Source organism: Glycine soja, chromosome 2 (genome assembly GCF_004193775.1).
Source record: "Glycine soja cultivar W05 chromosome 2, ASM419377v2, whole genome shotgun sequence".
NCBI lineage: Eukaryota > Viridiplantae > Streptophyta > Magnoliopsida > Fabales > Fabaceae > Glycine > Glycine soja.
The window spans coordinates 42,555,468-42,579,402 of NC_041003.1; the positions used below are offsets into that span (position 1 = coordinate 42,555,468).

The 23,935-nt window shown below is 31.0% G+C and overlaps 2 protein-coding genes, 1 long non-coding RNA gene and 1 pseudogene across 4 annotated transcripts; all 4 read left to right on the top strand.

Annotated features, from left to right (window-relative positions):
• The first annotated feature begins 3,952 nt into the window (after positions 1–3,952).
• On the top strand, positions 3,953–6,900 carry LOC114395729 (pentatricopeptide repeat-containing protein At1g09900-like). Of its 2 annotated transcripts, XM_028357580.1 has the most exons (3): positions 3,953–4,126; positions 4,364–4,474; positions 4,569–6,900. In XM_028357580.1, exon 3 carries the CDS (start codon positions 4,725–4,727, stop codon positions 6,528–6,530), a length of 1,806 nt encoding a protein of 601 aa, XP_028213381.1. In that variant the 5' UTR covers positions 3,953–4,126; positions 4,364–4,474; positions 4,569–4,724; the 3' UTR covers positions 6,531–6,900. The 2 variants fall into 2 exon arrangements, with proteins under 2 accessions (XP_028213381.1, XP_028213373.1); XM_028357572.1 differs by lacking the exon at positions 4,364–4,474.
• Positions 6,901–8,181: 1,281 nt separating this feature from the next.
• On the top strand, positions 8,182–9,598 carry LOC114376489 (annotated as a pseudogene).
• Positions 9,599–12,511: 2,913 nt separating this feature from the next.
• On the top strand, positions 12,512–13,478 carry LOC114371740. The gene is made up of 2 exons (XR_003658075.1): positions 12,512–12,888; positions 13,121–13,478. It is a non-coding gene; the product is annotated as an uncharacterized LOC114371740 (long non-coding RNA).
• Positions 13,479–16,232: 2,754 nt separating this feature from the next.
• On the top strand, positions 16,233–23,560 carry LOC114395743 (serine hydroxymethyltransferase, mitochondrial-like). Its single transcript, XM_028357591.1, has 15 exons — positions 16,233–16,485; positions 16,585–16,629; positions 16,707–16,793; positions 16,913–17,034; positions 17,150–17,226; positions 18,313–18,437; positions 19,215–19,307; positions 19,957–20,049; positions 20,143–20,340; positions 21,299–21,403; positions 21,548–21,613; positions 21,771–21,848; positions 22,548–22,659; positions 22,741–22,851; positions 22,941–23,560. The coding sequence occupies exons 1-15, from the start codon at positions 16,402–16,404 to the stop codon at positions 23,087–23,089; spliced, it is 1,545 nt and encodes a 514-aa protein (XP_028213392.1). The 5' UTR covers positions 16,233–16,401; the 3' UTR covers positions 23,090–23,560.
• Positions 23,561–23,935: the final 375 nt, after the last annotated feature.

The window sequence follows — 23,935 nt, forward strand, 5'->3', positions numbered from 1 at the left end:
TTAAAAATATGATCGATCAAAACTTGTAATTTTTATAAAGTTTTAACCAAATATATAAAAAAATATTAGTATAAAAGTATCAAAGAGAATGTTATCAGTTTTTCTCATTTTTAATATACTATGATTTTTTTAGATTTATCGAGAGGAATTACCATTTTCACTAAAAAGTTGTCTTAGGAGATCTAACTAAGAAACTTCACTTGAAAAAAAATAGATTAAACATATTTAATATTTGAGCTTTTGTTAGACAATATCATTTATATTGGACTTAAATCATAAAAAGACATTCATGTCCCTGTATGTTTATCTCCCTCTCTTCCCTCTCCCCCTTTACCTTCCCCGATACAAGTAGCCATGTCCTCCGTGCCACCTCCAATGAAGAGATTGTACCCACCATCGAGATGCAAGCAACCACGTCCTTTGCACCACCCCCAAAGATGAGACTGCATTCACGCTGTATAACAAAATTGTGTTTTGTTATTTTGTTTTTTTATTCCCTTTGTCAACAATGAAATACAATCAAGTTATACATTATATAAAGAAATTATACTTTTATTTTTTTTTTCATTTTTATGTGGACAACAAAAATATAATTTTGTTATATAAATCTACAATAGAATCGTGTTTTTATGGAAAGGGTAGTGAGAGTAACATTTTTTGTAGTGACAATAGTAACTTCCTTCATTTTTTTTTTTTACTTTTAATATTTTTAGCTGTTTGGGCTTTTAATAATTGACCTTGGTAGTCTTTAGGTCTATAATAAGAAAAATGTTAAACTTATCATTAATTTATGACACATTTTGAAATGATACTTTAAAGTTTTACTATAGAAAATTCTTTTTTGGTTCTTATCTTTGAATTTTTTAATTTAAAGTGATGAATCTTCATCTTAATTTATCTTTAAATTTAAGGTATTAGATGTAGATATTATACCATAATCCACAAACACTACTAACATGTGTTAATTAGGATGATCATTGGTCCTTCTAAATCCATAGACCGTTAACGAGTGTCATGTAATAATAGGGATAAAAAAAATAAAAACTTAACTTTTTGAGAGATAAAAGTCAAAAGAATTTTTTTATAAAGACTAAAATCAAAATTCGTTAAATTTACATAGAAAAAAATATTCAAGCTTTAATATAATAACCAATAACAGATTTAAAATGTTATCAAATGCTTTTAAAGAAAACAATGCTTAAATAAAAAATCCATATTGAATATAGTTTATTTTTTTGTTTTAAAAATACTTTTTATCACCCTTTTGAATTTAAAGCCCTTAATAAGTCATTCAAAGAAAGGTACTGATATTATAAAAAAGAAAACATATATTAAGTTACAAAAAAATATCAAAATAATATTTAATTTAGTCAATTAGTAATTTGTTTTAAATACACATTCAAATTTCAAACAACACATATAAAATGAAAAATATAAACAACACATGTATAATGATGTAAAAAAACACATGTAAAATAAAATAATATTTAAGAAGAAGAACAGTGATAACTCATTCGTGAATGAAATTTTTTGAGATTCATAATTGATTATTGACATAACTACAAGATTTTAAAAGCATTACTTTTTGTTTATTAAATGCATATATTATTTTTAAAAAAATATTCATAGTAAATAATAATTTATAAGAAAAGCTATAAAAATATAAAATATTCATTTTTAACACACTTTTATATATTTAAATTATATATAAAAATAAAAGTCCAAAATGATTAAAATTATATATTTATATATTAAAATAAATTCATAAAATAAAAACATAATTGAAAAGAATGACTCGCTGAAAATAGTAGCAAAAATTGACAAATACCTCTCATCAAAATGGTCATTCAAAATAAAAAAAATCTTTTTATTTTATTTAATTTATAATTTCAGTTTTTTCATTTTAAAATAAATATATTTAGTCAGATTATTTTAGAAAATTTGTAGTATTTATCAAATTCTTTATGCTTTATTTATTTTATTTTTATCTAATTAAACCTTAAGCCTAACATATTTATTTAAAATATCATAAAAAATAATTTAATTAATTAAAATATAAGAAATAAAAAAAAATAGCAAAAGCTAAGGATTAAATCAAAATTATAAAATTTTCTAAACAAAAAATTAAATATCTTTATTTTAAAACAACATATGTTAACAAATGTCTTAGAAGGTTAGTTAAAAAATTAAAAGAATATTTTTCTTAAAATATACAAAATTATGTTTTTGATAAAAAAAAAATTACATTCTCTTGTGATTTTCCTATTTTTTTTTTTAATTCTTGATCGGTGTCATAAGCACGACCCTTTTAAGATAGTAGGTAGAAATACAAATTTGGGTAAATAGTCACTTTTGTCCCTTAATGTATAATTCACTGACAAATACGCTTTTGAAAGATGAAAATATAAAATTTAATCTCCTGAAAGTGTAAAAAGTACGATAAATATATCCTGACGTTAATTTTCGTTCGTCACCGTTAATAAAGTCGTTTACATAACACAGAAGAACAAATTTATCACTGAAATGATGACCAATATGGATTGTCAGCATATGGATATATTTGTCATAATATTTTTTTAACTTTTTATCTTTTCACTCCGGTGTGACAGATGCATTCCTGAAAGATAACAATACAAAATTTAGTCCCCGAAAGTATAAAAGTGCAACAAATATACCTGAATGCTACTAATAGATTGTGACTAATTATTATTATTATTATTATTATTATGTGTTTATAATTTAATGCTCATGTTTGTTTAGTACTTATCTAATATATTTTTTAAATTTCCTTTTAACATATATATATTTTTATTATTTTGATTTTCTTATCAAACCTTAATCTTTACAATTTTAAAAAATATTATCTTATATCTTATAATTTTATCAAATTTCTACTAAATTTCTCATTTTTAATCTTTAAAATTATTCTATATCCCAATTTTAACTAAAGTAATCTTATATTTAGATTGAAAATAATATGTCGAGATTTTTGAGTAAAAAAAACACAATCGGCTGCGAGACCAAATTTATTTATTTCAGAAAAAAAAAATTAATCAACTATATTTTTTTAAAAAAGTATCACAAAATTTAAACTAGATAAAACTAAAGTGGAATTTTTTAAAAAAAGTCTCACAAAATTTAATCAATTGAGTTATTATTTAAAAAAAATAAAAGTCTTTTAATTCTTGAAATTTTGTTTCTTCAAGTTAATTATTAATCTTTATTATGTGCTCTTCTATAATATGTCAAATGGAATGTAAGGTCGCTAAATCCTCTAAATCAGGGAGAGATACAACTCTACTTTTCGCAAGTAATAAACTTTTGTATTAGTTTTTTTTAGTTAACCTCTATATTAGTTTAAACATTATTGTATTTTTTATTTAAATTTATTTGGATTCTTTATTTATTAGTAACTGTTTTTCATTTCATTCATATTATGTATAATAACTTTTGTTTCAAATGGAAACACATAAGGTTTATCAATGAGATTCTTTCATATTTGAGATATATATATATATATATATATATATATATATATATATATATATATATATATATATATATTGATTAAGGAAAAAGACTTATAATTTCAATTTAGTTCTATCTAGTTTAAATTTTCTGAGACTTTCTTTAATTATATGATAAAAGTTTTTTACCAATAAAAATTAAGGTTTGACGAGAAAATCAAAATAATAATAATATATATATTAAAAGACAATTTAAAAATATATTTCATAAATATTAAATAATAATAATAATTTATTAACACATAATAATAATAATTTATTAACATCTGATACTTTTTCTATTTTTAGAATTAAATTAAATTTTATATTTTTATCTTTTAAAAGTTTATCAGCAGAATCAAAAGATAAAAAAATAATATTATGAGAAATATGTGATATGAAAATGAAAATTCCAGCAACAAGACAATGATATTTACACAGATGCACTACTGCGGAAACCGATTCCACTTAGGCTTGGCGCTATATATGAACATTGAACCCTCTGCTGTCTCCCTAAGCTGACGCACAACCTAGTACACACACCTTCGCAGTTTGCCGCTCAACACTGCACAGCGTTGCCACAGTTACCTCTGTCGTAGAGCAACCTCTTCACCCACCGGGTAAGTAAAACCCTCGCTCTCTCCGCTTTTTCCCTCCTTATCATTATCCCGTTTAGAAAAGGTTTAGGGATTCTTCTAGCATCAGTGTGATACCGTGGGGGAATACAAGCAAGGATTAGTCTGAATTTCTGTTTCAGAAACTTTGAGGTTTTCCTCTAGAAAACCATGAGTTAGGATTTCTGTGTAACTTTGTGTGTTTTAATTTTACTTGGTTTGTTGGATTGTTTACTGTTATAGGTTCAGATTTGATGAATGACTAGTGAAGTAACTATGTGAAAGTTTGCCCTTGGTGTTGTGTTGTTGTCGTGGATGCTTAGATTTTGACTATCATTAAGGCAGTTACTGCAGGTTTCACTGTTGGCTTGCCTCATTTTTATAGCATACTTAACCTTTTTAAGTATATTAACTTGTGCACTTATGAAATGCGTGATTTTGGTCTCAGGTTATGGGAGTTGGTGAAAATGGATTTGGTGGCATGAGAGTTTGTGTAGCAAGTGTTGAAAGATGGTGAAGCAATGGACTTGGTCATTTAAACACTTCCACTGAGAAAGTTGTAACACTGATTCTGCATTCAATTTGGTGAGAGTATATAATATATATGGCCTGCAAATCTCACGTATTTGGTCTGTCTGGTGGGGTTATTGACTTTAGAAAACCTAAGGGCACTTGGTCTAGAAAGCATTTGGGCAATTGTGTGTTTGCTGTTTCGAAATATGAAAATTCTGGTTTGAAAGGTAATCTGCAACATTCTGAAAGATTCTCTAAAGGTGCTTTAAATGGGGTCAATACATCCTTGAATTTTGAGGAGTCTGAGATTCATCATCTCTGCAGGTTGATTAGAAATGGGGAATTGGAGGAAGGTTCTAGGTTTCTTGAGTATATGACTAACAAAGGAAAAATCCCTGATGTTGTTGCTTGCACTGCTTTAATCCGTGAGTTTTGCAAGATTGGTAGGACTAAGAATGCAACTCGAATCATGGGAATTCTGGAGGAGTCTGGAGCTGTTATTGATGCAAACAGTTACAATGTTTTGATTAATGCTTATTGCAAATCAGGGGAGATAGAGGAAGCCTTGCGGGTTTTAGATCACACGAGTGTTGCTCCAAATGCTGCTACATATGATGCAGTTTTGTGTAGTTTGTGTGATAGAGGGAAATTGAAGCAAGCCATGCAAGTACTTGACAGGCAGCTGCAAAGCAAGTGTTACCCAGATGTAGTTACATGCACTGTATTGATTGATGCAACTTGTAAAGAAAGTGGAGTTGGTCAGGCAATGAAGCTGTTCAATGAGATGAGGGGAAAAGGATGCAAACCTGATGTGGTTACATATAATGTTCTTATAAAAGGGTTTTGCAAAGAAGGTAGGTTGGATGAAGCAATTATATTTTTAAAGAAATTGCCATCCTATGGTTGTCAGTCTGATGTGATTTCTCACAATATGATCTTGCGTAGCTTGTGTAGTGGTGGCAGATGGATGGATGCTATGAAACTATTGGCTACCATGCTTCGTAAGGGGTGTTTCCCGAGTGTTGTTACTTTCAATATCTTGATCAATTTCTTGTGCCAGAAAGGCTTACTAGGTAAAGCCCTTAATGTCTTGGAGATGATGCCAAAGCATGGTCATACTCCTAATTCCAGAAGTTTCAATCCATTGATTCAAGGGTTTTGTAACAGAAAAGGTATTGATAGAGCAATTGAGCACTTGGAAATAATGGTATCTAGGGGTTGTTACCCAGATATAGTGACCTATAATATTTTGCTAACTGCATTATGCAAAGATGGGAAGGTGGATGATGCAGTTGTGATACTGAGCCAGCTAAGTTCCAAGGGTTGCTCTCCTTCTCTAATTAGTTATAATACAGTGATTGATGGGCTTTTGAAGGTTGGAAAAACAGAGTGTGCTGTTGAACTTTTTGAAGAGATGTGCAGAAAAGGTCTTGAAGCAGATATAATTACTTACAATATAATAATTAATGGGCTTTTAAAGGTGGGAAAAGCCGAACTGGCTGTAGAGCTCTTGGAAGAGATGTGTTATAAGGGTCTTAAGCCTGATCTAATTACTTGCACTTCAGTAGTGGGGGGCCTAAGTCGTGAAGGAAAGGTTCATGAAGCAATCAAATTTTTCCATTACTTGAAAGGGTTTGGTATTAAACCCAATGCATTCATTTATAACTCAATAATGATGGGACTATGTAAAGCTCAGCAAACCAGTCTTGCCATAGATTTTCTGGTTGATATGGTGGCAAACGGATGTAAACCTACTGAGGCTTCCTATACTACTCTCATAAAAGGCATTACTTATGAAGGATTAGCTGAGGAAGCTTCGAAGTTGTCAAATGAATTGTACTCCAGAGGACTTGTGAAGAAAAGTTTGATTGTAAAAGTAAGTCAAGACGTAGAATAAAACATCAATAACAATAGCCAAATCTTATCCCATTAAGTTGGGTTCAGCTACATGGTCTCGTTGATCCCTTTTCAGTTCTATCAAGAACCAAAATTTCAAATCAATAAGACCATTTTTGTGATAGTTCTATAAACCAATTGAGATGTAGTATACAATGCATTTTTACATTGCACTACTAAATGGCTCTTTCTATTTATGAACTTAGATTTTGTTGTCCCCTATTTTAGTTACCACCGATCACTTGGTCTAGTTTACAGATTTTCGTTTTTACGTTTCAATTTTGTAATCCCCCCCTATTATAGATTATAGTTTGTGTTTCACTTGTTGGTCTAGAATATAAATATTCAATTGATCGTCTTCTGAAGCCAAACTATATTTTTGTGCTGGAATTCTGTAATTATGATGAATTTTGTTTTATATCATCGATTGTCTTAAAACTTTAAATTATGAAAGTGTAGGAATTATATGGACATTAGTTGTTGTGTGAGATTTTGGCAAACAAATTTATGCGTTTTTCTTTGGGTCAATCATTTGATAATTTCATGATTGATCTCTGCCTTTCCAGCCTTTTTTTTCTTCTTCTAATTATTCTTTTACAAAATAACCTCGATAGAAATTAGTTTTCATTGTGTATGACTACAGAATGAAGACAAGTCTTTGTTTTGTACATGGACCAAATACACAACTAAAACTAGTTTCCGTTGCCTAGTTAATTTATCTTTCCATTTGTGTGTAATGTTTTTTTATTATGTAATTTAATAACTTTAATGAATTGAATAATTTGTTAAATAAAATATTATTTGTTTTGAATGATTTTAGCAGTTGAATAACTTGATAAATAAACAAAAATGAGGCAAAAATATGGAACAAATCAAATATTTGTACAAAACTAGTATTCTAACTTATGCAAGGAACATGATACTTGTCTTTTTTTATACATATAAACTAAAAAGTATAACAATATGTTTTAAAATAAATAAATTATATTATAATCAAATTTTTTAATAAATAAATATTTTTGATCATGTACATTATATTTGTGGTTAATGATGAGCAATTTATATTATAATTCAAGGTTATTTTTAAATATTGATATTTTTTAAAAAAAGTATTAAAATTTAATTTAGAAATAAAGATAAAACTATAAATTGAAAGAGATAAATTGTTAAGAAAATCCCTAAAAACGTCCAAGAGAAAAAGATGTTCTTGTTGAAGAATAACTCTTAAAAATATTTTTATATAAGTCAATTATTCTAATTTTGTATAGAGACGATACAAAATAATAGAATAGAGTAAAAAATAATATCAAAACATCATTGAAAAAATCATGTGATCCATATAATAACTAAAGGTTAAATTGATTTGCAGGTTTCTGAATTATTATTTTTTTCAGTTGGATCCCTGAATTTATATTTATTTTTTAAATTTTCAGGAACTTAATTAAAAAAAATAGTTCAAGAGCTTAAATAAAAAATTATCAAATAGTTCAGAAAATTGTAGATAATTTAACTTAAATTAAACTTAAAATATGTATTTGTTGGGGTAACTATATTATTGATATGATTTTTTTTACAGTATTTGTATGAAAAATTTAAAGTACGTATTTAAGTTCATCAATGTTTTTTTTTTAAAAAAAAAAAAAGTTTCGTTAATGGGTCCATACGTTGATCGCGTGCGTTGATCAAGTAATTAATCAAATACGCTTCCCGCTCTTCTCTCCTTCCCTTTATATACAGAACACAACACAATACAACCTTACTACTCTACACTGCACACCGTTCCCACAGATTCCTCCGTCGTAGATGTCTAATGAAGGATTGAGAGCAGTGTGAGACTTGGGCAAGGGGGAATCGAAATTGAAGCAAGGGGTGGTAGTACTTGACAGACAGTTGCAAAGTAAGTGTTACCCAGATGTAGTTACATGCACTGAATTGATTGATGCAGCTTGTAAAGAAAGTGGAGTTGGTCAGGCAATGAAGCTGCTGATTGAGATGATGAGCAAAGGATGCAAACCTAATGTGGTTACATATAATGTTCTTATAAAGGGGATTTGCAATGAAGGTAGGTTGGATGAAGCAATTAGATTTTTAAAGAATTTGCCATCCTATAGTATTCAGCTCGATGTGATTTCCTATACTATTATCTTGCATAGCTTGTGTAGTGGTGGAAAATGGATGGATGCTATGAAACTATTGGCTAGCATGCTTCGTAACGGGTTTTCCCCCAATGTTGTTACTTTCAATACCTTGATCAATTTCTTGTGCCTGAAAGGCTTACTAGGTAAAGCCCTTAATGTCTTGGAGATGATGCCAAAGCATGGTTGTACTCCTAATTTCAGAAGTTACAATCCATTGATTGAAGGGTTTTGTAATGAAAAAAGTGCTGATAGAACTATTGAGTACTCGAGAATAATGGTATCCAGGGGTTGTTACCTAGATATAGTGACCTTATAATATTTTGCTAACTGCATTATGCAAAGATGGGAAGGTGGATGATGCAATTGAGATACTAAACCAATTAAGTTTGAATGGGTGCTCTCCTCTTCTAATTACTTATATAGTGATTGATGGGCTTTTGAAGGTTGGAAAAACAGTGCATGTTGTGGTACTCTTTGAAGAGATGTGCAGAAAAGGTCTTGAACTTGATATAATTACTTACAGTGTAATCATTGATGTGCAGCAAGGCTCTGAAGCCTAATCTAATTACTTTCACTTCAGTAGAAGGGGGCCTAAGTCGTAAAGGAAAGGTTCATGAAGCAATACAAAATTTCCGTTTCTTGGAAGGGTTAGGTATTAGACTCAATAATTATGGGACTATGTAAAACTCAGCAAACCAGTCGGGCCATTGATTTTCTTGCTTATATGGTAGAAAACGGATGTAAACCTACTGAGGCTACCTATAATATTCTTGTAAAAGGCATTACTTGTGAAGGATTACCTGAGGAGGCTTCGAAGTTGTGGAGTGAATTGTAGTCCAAAGGACTTGTAAAGAAAAGTTTGGTTGAAAAAATGAAAAGTCAAGATGTAGACGAAAACATCAACTACAACAGCCAATTCTTATCCCGTTAGGATGTGTTGATTACTTGGCTACATGGGTTGGTTGATCCCTATTCGGTTTTGTCAAAAACCAAAATTTCAATAAAATCATTTGTGTGATATTTCTATAAAGCAATCTATATGTTGGATGCAATGCATTTTTACATTGCACTACTAAATGGCTCTTCCCATTTATGCACTTAAATTTTGTTGTCCCCCTATTTTAGTGTCCACAAGCCACTTGGTCTACATTATAGATTTTTCATTTTGAGGGAGAACAGATGGTGAAATTTAAGTCAAGCGTTTTTATGATAACGTGAAAAAGACTGGGGGTATGTTTGGATGTAAGGTGGAAGGGCCCAAACATAGGAAAATCAGTTTGAAATCATATTTGATTACCATTCAAAAGTATGAGTAAAATTTTGCATGCAAACTTTATTTTGGAGAAGCAACACTTGATACTTGTACAGAATGAAACAATACATTACGATCTAAGTCATTCCATATTAGTTTAGGCTTTTATTAAACACACCTCCCATCTTTACTTGTACACCTCCTTACACTCATTATTTTTCCAACTATTTTTTAAAATTTTTTCTAGAAGTTAGTGCACCCCCTTCTTTATCCCCTTTATTCTTTCTTTCGTTCCATATTATCTTTTTGTCATCATCACCGAAAGAAAACATGCAAATGAACACATTCAAGCAAATGAGTAACACTAAAACTCCAAAACCTTATCAAGGAATCTGAATAGGGAAATCCCTTGCCCAAATTCTCTCATAGTAACCCAAAAATGTTCGTGCAGTGAACCTAGTCATGGCAACACAAATCCCAAATTTGCAGGCCTACTAAAATAGACCAAAGCAGGATAAGGAATTCCTTTATTTTGTAGAATTCATCAAATTATTTTTTGAAGCAACCATCAATCAATTCGGATAACATCAATCACTGCAATTAGAGTTTGATACCTGAGTTTAAATCAAATTGAAGCAACACGTTCTAGGGCTTGGGTGCTGCGCAAACCAAACGATAAATTGAAACTAAAATTGTGCGAACCAATATGTCGTAAGGTTAGTTTGATTTGGGTGCTTCCTTTGGATTTAGGTAATTATAAGAGATGGGGGTTTAAGTTTTATCTTGTGTTGCAGAATAGAGGGAGTGTAGTGATCTTCATTAAAAGAAAAAAAATATACTTGGAAAAAAGAAGTGAAAGGAGGTGTAAAAGTAAAGATAAAGGTGTATTTGGCAACAACCTTAATTTAAACAATGCTAACAACGACTTGCTGAGTATAATTCCATTTCATGCCAACAACAATTTGCATGGTTTTACAATTTGAGTTTAGGTTTAACTTAATAATCTTCACGCTCAAGATTTAACATCTTAATTGTGAACCTTGCAAGATTAGACATTTAAAGGTAATTTGATAATAATAAATGTTTGATTGGTCCAATAATACTTGATAGGATAAACTCTAAAATCATTTTAAAATTTATTATCATTTATTTGTATAATTTAATTTGTTCAGTTGACCTAAAATTTCAAATATATCCACTTTAATATATATCCCTTTCAATCAATCTAAACTTAGTTGTCCAGAAGGAAAAATAAATTTGTTAAATGAAAACTTAACTGCCTAGTTCTATACAAATAAACACCTGGAGCTCAATATGATTTGATTGAGGTAAAATTGACCTATTTGAGATAACAAATAGTTTTGAACCTCATACTTTACCATTTGATGCTCGTATCATACCCTTTAGATAATCTAAATTCTTATTTTCTTATTCTTTGTTAAATATTTGGCCTGAATCTTTGAATAGTAGAAACAGTCCCAACTTACCGTCCAGGATAGCTGGGCCACATATTGAAATGGTGGGACTAATGAATCGTTCACTATCCCACAGAACCGAAAAAAGGAAATGACATTCATATTCATATGAACAAGATAATTTCGTAAACGTCACAATTCTGTATGCCCACTAGGATTAAGGGACAAGTTGTGTCTCCTGCAAATATTCTCTACCCAAACCTACTCTAGATCTTTGCCCACGCTGGATTGAACCTTTTAATTTTAATAATCATCACACCTTAATGTAACAACTATCCATGTAGGATACCTAGTTGCATTGCATTGCATGCATCCTTTTTAGGAATTATTTACTATCCTCAGTCCTCTATTATTAACCTATGATTGAATGTGGAAAATTATCTGCTTCGGATCGACTATGTTTTTCACTTCCTGATTCATGACCAAAAATTGTCCTGGCACCACCTTGTTTTACTATCTGAATGACAACCTTACTGTACCATTAGATTCTCTTTACATACAACTAATCAATTCAAAACGACAAATTTTTATATTCTTCCACTTTCATTTCAACCCCAAAGGCGTTAACTTCTTGACCATAGGATTTTGTAAATTGAGTTTAATTGCTACATAGTACATATTAGTGTATATTTTACATTGTCAATTATTTAAAAATTATTGTTAATTAATATGACTTGTAATATAGTGACAGTGAAAAAAAAAGACTACTTGTAACCTATTAAAAATAAATTCTCTAACATACTTTTTTATTAATTAAAATTTATTGAAAAAAATCAAGAAGTAAAGAGATTCAATAAGATATATGGTTCACAAAATTTATTATTTTCATTAAATTTCAACCAATAAAAAAAATATGTATTTAAATGAGTGAGTTAAGTATAGTATTTTTAAATTTTTTCTAACATGATTATTATAAAAATTAATAATTTATTATAATATATATAATATTTATGATATAATAATAATATAATATTATTTTATATAAATATTTTTTCATCCGTATAATTAAATATATTATAAAAAATTTATAATACTCAGATCAACTAATTGACCAATACCTATTAGTATAGTAGTATATATAGCCTATTTTCTCTTATAATATTCTCTGCCACACACTTATAATCACTGGCATGACAGCAAAGTAGTGAATAAGAAAGGCATCGTAAAAGCATTTGATACTGATCTTTCGTACTTTCATTCCATGAAGCACTCTGGAAGTGATGGAGAAAAGTTCATCAACTCGTAGAACAAGCTTGCTTTCGTGTTGGGGGTGTCTCAAATTGAAGCTTCCTTGGACAAGGAGAACAAGCACTTACAAACCCGTTGGTGGTTTTGGGTATGACCCTTTAAGCTATGCTCAAAACTTCGATGAGGGTTGCATGGACGACGAGGAAGACGAACCTACTTCGCGTCGTAGATTCTCTGATAGATTTGCTGCCCCCGTATCAAGTTCAACTAAAACTCTCAAATAAGGATAAGGTTCAAGTTTTGAAGGTACGCTAATTAGTAACATACAATATATATATATATATATATATATATATATATATATATATATATATATAATAAGTAGAATGTGTTTTTTTATCGGCAAAGTTAGCTATAATCTGTTAGAATGTTAAAATTATTAGGGGAGAGAATAAAATCTGAAACTTTTTTTTTTATAACCATTCAATCCTCTTTATATTTACTAATCATGTTTATACAAATTATTTGGATGACGCAGCTTACAAAGGACACAAATTTGCTCCACTGTATAATCAATTTAATTTGCTGTGACTTTTGTATCCAACAACTTCAAGAGAGATTGGTTATTCACTTATTCCTTGGAATAACTGGAAACTTTTGTTAGCTTACTATTTAGCATATATTTGCAATGGTTATTTGTATTATATATGTAGTGAAACTACATATATATATATATATATATATTCCTTAGTTTAATGTACGCTATATGTGAAAGTGGTTGGCTCTACGAGATGATCGAGGGGATTTTCCTGTTCTAAACAGAAAACTACTACAGGAGTTTGAGAGATATTCATTTTCATTCCTTTTGAGCTTATTGATTTTCCTTTTTCTCATAAGATTTCTGATTACAAGTCCTTCATCACTCACTGATATTGTATTAATTCTTACTTCCCTGAAACCCCCCCCCCCAAAAAAAAAAAAAAAACACAAGATAACTTTAGTGAACAAAGAACATGTTTATTATATATTTTGCAGCACGCCAGCACCTAAACCTCAATTTTGCACTGCATCTTGGAGAAGTTTACTGCAAGAATTATTTTGGAAGTAAATTTTGAAGTGGGTTATATATTGGAAAAGAAAATAATTTAAAATATTTAATATAAAAAGAATTATTTTTTTAAGCAATTAAAAGATTTTTCTTATAGGAAGAAATTAAAAGAATTGGTGTAGTGAGAAAGATAGTAATATTTAATGTAGACGTTGAAATGTAAATTATTTTAGAGATAAAATTATATCGATCAAAAGAAAATTTAGTATTTTTTTAATCGGTATAACGATTTTTTTATATTATTATTTTCTAATCAAAATTGTCGTATATAATAAATTAATTGACTTATAATAATTATTTTAAAGGTTATAAAAATATAATTTTCTTACTAATTGACTGTTACAATTACAATTAATATGTCTATTAAAGTCTAAATTTATTTTAAAAAATAAGACAGTCTTTTAGTATTTTTTCTAGAATGGAGTCTTTGACTGTTAAAGGATATTGACAGTTTTCTTTGACTGTTAAAAAACTAGAAATTACCTTAAGAAAACGACAATGATATACATAAAGTACAAACTAATTTTCATCTTTGAATCTTAGTATTGTTGGTTGAATCATTTCATTGAACGCCAGTTTTGGTTTCTTCAATACAACAATAAACCATACGTATATGAACCAATTTGAGAAAACAATGTCTCCCTGTGTTGCTTTGATAAATTTGACAGTGGTAGCCAACTTGTATATAGAATGGATAATTGATAAAGATATAATTGATGTTTGAATAAACCTCGTAATAAACTCTTATTAAAGAAGAAAATAAAAATAAATGAATTAAATTTTTTCTATAAGATAAAATTATTTGTTTTACATAAGCTAAATGAGAGACTTTAATTTACAAATTAACTAGTACATGAGTTAATTTTAACTTAATGAGAAAAATTAATTTTATTTTAGCTTTTATATATGTTATTCAAGACTTCACCTATAAATACTTGTTCAGAAGTTTATCAACCGTAGTTACAAGAGGGACGAGGGCATTACAATTTACAAAATGTCGAAACCCCAAAGATCTCATGCCAACAAAGCAACCGCAATATATAATTCTTAATAAAATGAATAACATCTATACTAATAATTAAAGAATACTCCCATTTAGTGTTCACACTTTATTAGCTAATTTTATCCTTATATTATTTCTTAAACTTTCGAAATTTTATATTAATCTACGGTAACTTTCCATTACTTTTACATTTAACTTCTATTTTTTTTGTTTTTTATTTATAAATTTTAGAGAGGCCTCTCTTCCCTAGTTATAATAACTAAAACCGATATTATGTATTTATAAGTTGCAAAAAATTAGAAAATGAAAGGCTCCAAACAAAGCACTCAAACGACCTAATCCAACAAATATTGGCAGAAGAAGTATATATAAATTTGAGTTTTCCCTAGCACATCATTTTACCAGAAAATTTGCTGGAAGTGAAAAAACTTAATGCTGCAATGTGATGACTGATATGAGAATCAATGCACATGGCACCCATCAACAACTATAGCCTTCTGCTATGTGACATTTGGCACGTCCTCAGTATATGACATATGTTCCCCCACCAGGACAAGCTCTGTGTACACCATGGTAATAAATTACTATAGTAATTGTAAAATGGAGCCGAACTGCAGAATATATTCCCAACACATGCTGAGGATAGTGTATGATTAGGATAAAAAAAACCATGGTAAAGAAAGAGACAATGACAGTGTCATAAATAGTAAAAATTAAAGAATACACTCAATTTGACAAACCAATCCAACTTCGGTAGGTTAGTTACTTAGTTTGAGTTGAGATTTTTTTTTAAAATCCAGTTGGTCGGGTCAGTTTGAATTTTATTACAAGCCCAAATATATGGACCGATGGACGTTTGGCTTGTGTGGTTTTAAAATGGGCTCTGCTATTCCCACCTTGTTTTCGCTTTTTCACCCCAAGCTTTGTTATTTTTCATTTAGGAAAATATCCCTAACAAAAGTACGTTTCTGTTGAACAATAAAGAATAGAATTGTGTTAGGGAGAGTAAAAACACTATAGTAACAGTCTAACATAATCACATTTTTATTATGTTTATTCTAACAAAATGCATTTTGATTGCGTATAGATGATTCACACTCTAACACAACAAAAAAAAAATATTTTTCTTGTCTCTTCATATTAGTATTTTCATTTTGTTTAGGTCAATATTCTTGCATGTACAAGTTCTAAAAACCAATACTTTTTACTAGGTTCTTCAAGTAGTATTATCATCTTAAAAAAAAAAAAAGACAAATACTAACTGATAGTTGTAGGACATGGGTTAAATAATTAAATTTTGTTGATTGAGATACCTAAAATTATACTTTTATAACTTTTTTTTGTAGTTTCTAATTTCCATTATAAATACTTATTTCTTTTATTTTTTTAATCTAATTATTAGCAACTACAAAATATTCATTAAATTTACATAATAATTTAACCCATAAATAACCTCAAGAACTTTTTGGTTTGAAAGAAATTTACAAACGATGTCGTGTGAAGGTGCCTATTGGTAGTTGCGATGTGGTACTGAACGAGTGAATGTCCCTATCCTCCCTGCTTTTCGATTCGCAGGGCCCACACATATTGCAAAAAAACACATACAAACCACCACCAACCTCCGCACCCACCCTCCCTCCCTCCACCGCCAACCCGTATATAAATACCACCTTTTGAACCCAAAAACCAAACACTCGCTATAATCGCAATGGCCATGGCTCTTCCTCTTCGCAGACTCTCCTCCACCCTCAACAAACCTCTCGCCAGCGCTACTTCCATTTATCATCGCATGGTATAAATATACATTTCTTTACATTCATTTCCCCTTTCATTCTCTTCATAACACTGTGTGTGTGTGTGTGTGTGTGTGTGTGCTTCTTCGTTGTTGCAGTCCTCCTCGCTCTCCGCTCAGGAGAAAGACAAATCTCGCGCCGATGTAAGCCAATTCATATTCTCTCACTAACCTCGCGTTCGTTCGCATCTGATTCAATTTTCTTCTTCTATGCATGCCAGTGGATAAAGCAGCTCAACGATCCTCTCGAGACCATCGATCCCGAGATCGCTGACATAATCGAACTCGAAAAAGCGCGTCAATGGAAGGTGAATCCAAGTTTCATTGTAGTAGAGTGCTTTGCTTTGAAGTTTGGATTGATAAATAGCGTTTCCGATTTTATGCATAATTGTTGTTTATGGAAGTTTATTTTGTACGGAATGCGTAGGGGTTCGAACTTATACCTTCGGAGAATTTCACGTCGCTGTCGGTGATGCAAGCCGTTGGATCGGTGATGACGAATAAATACAGCGAAGGATATCCCGGTGCTAGATACTATGGAGGAAATGAGTATGTGGATCTGTTTTTGAATGTTTTGTTTTGAATTTAGAAATTTAGAAATCTATTGTAGAATATGGATTGCTGTGTGTTGATTTTGGGATTGCGTGTATTATTCGGGGTTTAGGTACATTGACATGGCTGAGACCTTGTGTCAGAAGCGTGCACTTGAAGCTTTTCGGCTGGATCCAGCAAAATGGGGAGGTTAGTATTTGTTTGTTTGGTTGTGACTTTCTTTTTATGGTTCAGATTTGTTGCTACTTGCATGAAAGCTACTGAGCATAGCTAATATATTATTGGAGATCACGTAGGTTGTATTGTAGGTGCTTGGTAGATGTCTTAGAACAGGACACAGGGTTTTACTTTACGTTTCATGCATTTTAAAAGCAAAACATGAGATTACAAAATGGTATATCCTGGTTCTGCTAAAAGGGGAGGAACCAAGGAAAACAGAACAGAACCTTGTTGTTTGCGTACCAAATGTTCCCAGTCCCTGAGAGCATATCCTGATATATTAATCATTTACTGTGTTCAAATGAACATTTTAAGTGGTTTGAGTTTCTTTTGTGGTAATAAAACAGCCATCTACTATTGCAGTAAAATATTCAATCATTGATGTTTTATTCCTTGTTTTCTTCTTTCATTTCCTTTTATTTGTTTTTTTGTCTCTCTTTGTACGTTGTATATCGCCTCATGGGATGAGATAATGCTTTTGTTGTTGTTGTCATCTCTCTCTATATTGTATACTATCATGACCGATGTTTACTTCATTTTGTAGCTTGCTGATTGAAGGTTGAGAATTTTGTTTGTTGCATTATATATATATATATATAATATGCAACAAACATATAGAAAACTGGTGTTAATCACTCTTTCCAGTATTCAATTTTATATCTGATCCTAGAAATTTGTATATCAAGTGATAATCTTTGAGAAGTTTTGAATATATTGGAGGATTATCTTAAAATCATTTTTTATTGGACACGTCATGTACTTAACATATAGAAAACTGTTTGGAGTAAAAAGAAAAATATAATTTCTTTGTGATAGAAATTTACTAATATTACTGGAGAATCTATAGAATTCTCCTGCTTTGGAATTTTAATGCATCTTATTTTTTAGCATGTTACCTTGTTGGATAAATAGTTTGTTATTTTTTTGGTGAACTGGTGTTATTCTTTTGTTGGATCGTTCATATGTCTTTTCTATTATTTTCCTCCACAACTTGGGGGAACAAAATTTTGAGTATGTGCTTTCTTGGAGAATCTTATGTTCTCTGCTTTTTGACAGTCAATGTGCAATCATTATCTGGATCCCCTTCTAACTTCCAAGTTTACACTGCTTTATTGAAACCTCATGAGAGAATTATGGCACTTGATCTTCCCCATGGTGGGCATCTGTCGCATGGTTATCAGGTTAAGTTCTGCTTATGATTATCAGTTGTGGTCATTTTACCTGCTGCCATGAGTTGATAATCATACTAAGTCTGCAATAAGACATGATGAATGAATGTCGTAGCAATAGCTCATATTAGTTTAGTTTTTTTCCCCCTCCTTTTTGGCCAAATTGGTACTCATGTGATCTGTATGTAGACTTTATTTTCGTTTTATTTTGTAGATCAGAGTTTTCATTAAGCAGGAGCTAGTTTAAAAGGGATTACTTCTAAGACTATAAAAATTCTATTTAGTAAAGAAAGAAAAGAAAAAAATTAATTCAGAAGAGAAACCCAATCCCTTTGCATGTCACACCTAGGAGTAGGAACACCCTTAAAAATCCTGTGAGCAGAAATCCAAGAGGAAGCAAAGAAAACAAGCTTTTCACATCAAAAGGTGAGGGAGGAAAAAATTTGTAGACAAAAATTTTGAAATCATATTCCAGCCACAAACTTTGTGATTGAAATCAATTCTCACTAAACTACCTTGTTAGATTAATACAAAGACTAGAAGCAATCTAAAAGATTTCAATTGGGCTAGAACATTTCTGAAATTATCTGCCCCTTATGAAATCAAAAGAACAGTGTTGTCTGAAACTGCAAATGAACAACTTCCTCACTGCTCAATATCACCATAAGACCCCTTATCTAACCTCTAACAACCATTCATTAGCAATTCCCCTTGCACCCTTTTTTAACTGTAGCAATGTGTGCCATATTCTTTGTAACAAGTTTTTGATTATTTGTTTGTGTCATGCAGACTGACACCAAGAAGATATCAGCTGTATCTATATTTTTTGAAACAATGCCATACAGATTGAATGAGAGCACTGGTTATATCGATTATGACCAGGTAGGTAGGTACCATTGTATTCTGTGTTGTGGATATTTCTTCTTATCAAAGAAAATCTTTTAAGCAGTCAGACTGTTTCTATTTCAGTCAGTAGAGATTATGTTATTAAAATCATTATCCAATTCCTTTAAATTATTGCAGTGATTATGAATTTTAGAGATATATTGATTGGTCCACTGGCCCTCCCCCCAATAAAAAAAATCAATGTGTATGGTAGGGGAAGAGGAAGTAGTAGGAGAGGATTGGGGTCATCAGGCCATGTGGACATGTATGAAAGGTGTGTGGTCAGTATGTTCTGGGTTTGTTTTGTAACAACCTGCTTAATTTCTAGATGGGGATAGAGGGCAGAATTGGTCAGTTGGAAAGTATTAGGAAAGAAAGGAGAGAAGATGTTTGTTCTAATCTTTCAAAAGTTAATCATTTCACAGCCTAGATCAAAATATTTTGTCCTCTTAGTAGTTGACTGCCACAGCATTCATTGTTCTGTTATCTATCTGTATTGCATAAATATTTCCTTTCAAATGGGAAAAAAGATATTTTTCTGAATGTGATGAGGGGTTAGATTCACACTTATTTGCAAAGTCCCCCTTTCATGCATACTGTTGGTTGAGACTGTTCTATAATAGCTTGACTTATTTAATATTCGCAGTTGGAGAAAAGTGCAGTACTTTTTAGGCCAAAATTAATAGTTGCTGGTGCTAGTGCTTATGCTCGCCTTTATGATTATGCACGTGTTCGCAAGGTAAATTATATCTGATACAGAAACTTAGGTATTTAATGTTTAGAACAATTCAGTCATGATGATATTGAATCTTATATGCTTGAATTTGTACAGGTCTGTGATAAGCAGAAGGCAGTTCTGTTGGCTGATATGGCACATATCAGTGGATTGGTTGCTGCAGGTGTTATTCCTTCTCCTTTTGATTATGCAGATGTTGTAACAACCACAACACATAAGTCACTTCGTGGACCACGTGGGGCTATGATTTTCTTCAGGAAGGGTGTGAAAGAGATAAACAAACAAGGGAAGGAAGTGAGTTTTAAATTATAAATTTAATGTTTTATGGAGATAAGGAATTCAAAAATAGGGTAAAATACACTTTAAACCCCTGAAGTATAGCATTTCCATAACTTACTCCCCCAGTCCTATGAAGTGTTTTTGTTATTATTTACCCTCAAGTGGTTTAGTTTAAGTCAAAAACATTACTTTTTCAGATAAATCAAACAGAAGTTAACCTTCCAACACTTGAAGCCAAACTCCAAGGGGGTTATGTGATAAAGAAAAATACTCTATGGCGGTGGGAGTTGAATTGTTAAATAAACCAACTTCAGGGGGCTTTAAGTAATAAAATTAAATTGTTTTTGTATTGGTAAGGTCACATGGTGTGCATGTGCCTTGTGTTCCTTTAATTTTAAGAAGTAAACATTTCCACTTAAAATCAACCATCAAGGGGGTTAAGTGATCAAATGAAAACTGACCTTTTCTCTCTTCCTTTATGTGAGGGGAGATGGAGTTGAGAAAGGGCGATACTTCAAGGATATAAAATACATCTTATCCTAAAAGTATAAGTTCTCCATTTGTAGTAGTTGTAGGCTGTGTTCATAAATAATATTTATAGACATGCTTGTTTAATACTTTCTTAAAACAATTTGTCAGTATTTTGGATATGTAAAAATCCCACACCAGCTGAATATTTGGGTGACAAATATGACTTGAGCAATCCTTTCTCATTAACTTAGCTTTGAGTTATGCCCTGTCTTTTCTCAATTCTAACATTTTATCAAAGCCTATGTAAAACTTCATGTTGGGCCACTAGAGATTTCCACGTTGGTTGGGTATATAGGCAAAGTACCCCTTATAATGACTTGAGCAATACTCTTCACTTGAGCTTGCTTTGAGGGTCGAGTTAGGCTCATTTTTTTTTCATTTGCAACCATTTTGAAGTTGGGTAACCTGAAAAAGTTCTTTATTTGCTGAATCCATCCTACAGGTGTTGTATGACTATGAAGACAGAATAAATCAGGCTGTTTTTCCTGGACTTCAAGGTGGTCCACACAATCACACTATTTCTGGCTTAGCAGTTGCACTGAAGCAGGTTCTATAATTGACTAGGCAAAGAAACTGTAGTTATTATAGTTTTCCATGTAAACATTTCATTTTCTATAAAAACATAATGATCATTCTTGTACATCTGTTGCCAGGCTTAAGTTCAGTTCTTTCTTCATTTCTGTAAATGTAGGCTATGACACCAGAATTCAAGAATTACCAAAAGCAAGTACTTAGCAACTGCTCAGCATTTGCACAGGTAAAATGAATGATATTTGTATGATGCACACCAATGTTGTATAAAGCCATTACAAACTAGTTATTATTTATTAGTTGTATCTTCTACAGTTCTACTAAATGTTTAGCCTGACATTTTTTCAGTTATAACTGACCCTACTGTGTTGTTTGAACTACAGAGTTTGTTAGAGAAAGGCTACGAACTTGTATCTGGTGGAACTGACAACCATTTAGTGTTAGTGAACTTAAGAAACAAGGTAAATGATGTGATCCTTTTCTCTGAAAATTTCTTGGTTATAATTTGTCTCAAAAGAAACCCAGATAGTGCCAAATTGTTTTTACATGTCAAATAGACCTGTTCAGAGCAGCCTTTCTATGCTTGGTTTAAATCATACATTGAGTACTTGGTGAGAATGGAAGATCAGCTATTAGTATGTGGATAAGTTGGCTTCAAAAGATATTTATTATGGAACATGGAATATTGTAACGTATAGATACATGACTGGGATGTTTTTTTTTTAAAAGAATTATGTTATGTGAAGAAAATTTTATTGAGAGCTCACTGGAAGATAAAACCCAATAGACATTGATAGACGTAATATGAAAATGACGCTATCTTAGTACTTATTGCTCAGTAAGGAGTTAGAAATTGACATCTAACATGTATCATTATAGTTATTCTACCAACCCAAACTACTAGAAACATCTCGAACCTTTTACGGGCATTTTATTAGTTATTCTAGGCAAACAAGTCAACAACTTCTTCAATGTTTGTCAAGTGACCAAATTATTTTATGGAATGTTTCCAGTGTTGAGGTTTGGTAATTAAGGTATTTATTTGGTAACCCAAGATTGTGAAAGATGTTAATATTTTTGTTGGGTTCGATTTCATGAGTAGTATTTATATTTCATAGCATCAAGGAGAGAGCAGTTTTACATGCTGTGCTGTTTGACAGGGCATTGATGGTTCTAGGGTTGAGAAGGTACTGGAAGCAGTTCATATAGCTGCCAATAAAAATACTGTTCCAGGGGATGTGTCTGCTATGGTTCCTGGAGGCATTCGAATGGGTACAGTCTGTTGCTCATCTTTTTTTATGCTTGTTAGTGGATCTATAATTACATGTTAATGAAGATTAACTTGTGATTCAGGAACCCCTGCTCTCACATCTAGGGGATTTGTTGAGGAAGATTTCGAAAAAGTAGCTGAATACTTTGATGCAGCTGTCAAGTTAGCCTTGCAGATTAAGGAAAACACCAATGGTTGATCCTACCTTACCTTCGTACATCTGAGTTCTTTGTTATGTTTGCAGTTTTAACGTCTCATAAATCACTCTTTTTGTTGGTTACAGGTACAAAGTTGAAGGATTTTGTGGCAGCTATGCAATCAGATGAACAAGTTCAATCTAAGATTGCTAATCTCCGTCATGAAGTAGAGGATTATGCTAAGCAGTTTCCCACAATTGGTTTTGACATAGAAACAATGAAGTATGGCAAATGAAGATGACATTTGGAACTTCTTGTGGAGTATTATTTGGAAACTTCTGGAATTAATAACACGGAATTAATAACACGGAATTTCATGGTGAAAATTCCTCGTGATCGCCAATGTACTACTGGTGTAGCAAAAAGGAGGTCGAACACTTGTGGATTTTTCTATTTGGTGAATTTGTGCCATAATTTGAAATAAATTACCATAATTCCTCCTCTATTTACAAATCCCATCCTCTCTACTTCGAATTTGCAGAAATTGAAGTACCCCATAAATTTTATTATGGCATCACCCTTAAAGTTATTTAATGTAAAGCTAGCACTCGCACCAGTTCTCGAACTTGCAGAGTAATATTTTGTACTATTAGTGTGATGATAATGAGAACCTAGTACAGGAAGAAATATCAATAGAAGGGAGAAGAGAGGGACCCCGAGGAGGAGTTCAAAAGTAAAAAAAAAAAGAGGAACAAGTTGTTTATGCCTATGATGATTAAATTATTCATTTAGTCTATATGTTTATCTCCATACTGTATATTATAATTTATAAATAGTAAAAATATAAAAAATTATGAGCTAAACTGTAATTTTGACTTCCTAATTTTTTAAATTCATGATATTAGTATTCTTGATTTTTAATTATAATATTTGGTTCCCTAGTTTTATAAATTTATGATTTTGATTTCCTTGATAAATTATTATCTAATAATTGTGATTATTAGAAATATTAAATTAAATAAAATTATTAATCATTAAAATTTTTTTATAAAATTATTAATTCTAATGTAGTGCTATTACCGGTGGAGTCGCGTGTGATAATGGAGGTAAAATAGGTGTTTGTAGAGAAGATGATGAGCAC

Bases quoted from the DNA above. Each gene is read 5' to 3' on its own strand.
- LOC114395729 (XM_028357580.1), top strand. From the start codon at position 4,725: ATGGCCTGCAAATCTCACGTATTTGGTCTGTCTGGTGGGGTTATTGAC.
- LOC114395743 (XM_028357591.1), top strand. From the start codon at position 16,402: ATGGCCATGGCTCTTCCTCTTCGCAGACTCTCCTCCACCCTCAACAAA. The intron at 17,035-17,149 runs GTATGTGGATCT...TTCGGGGTTTAG, and splicing joins AGATACTATGGAGGAAATGA to GTACATTGACATGGCTGAGA. The intron at 20,050-20,142 runs GTAAATTATATC...GAATTTGTACAG, and splicing joins ATTATGCACGTGTTCGCAAG to GTCTGTGATAAGCAGAAGGC.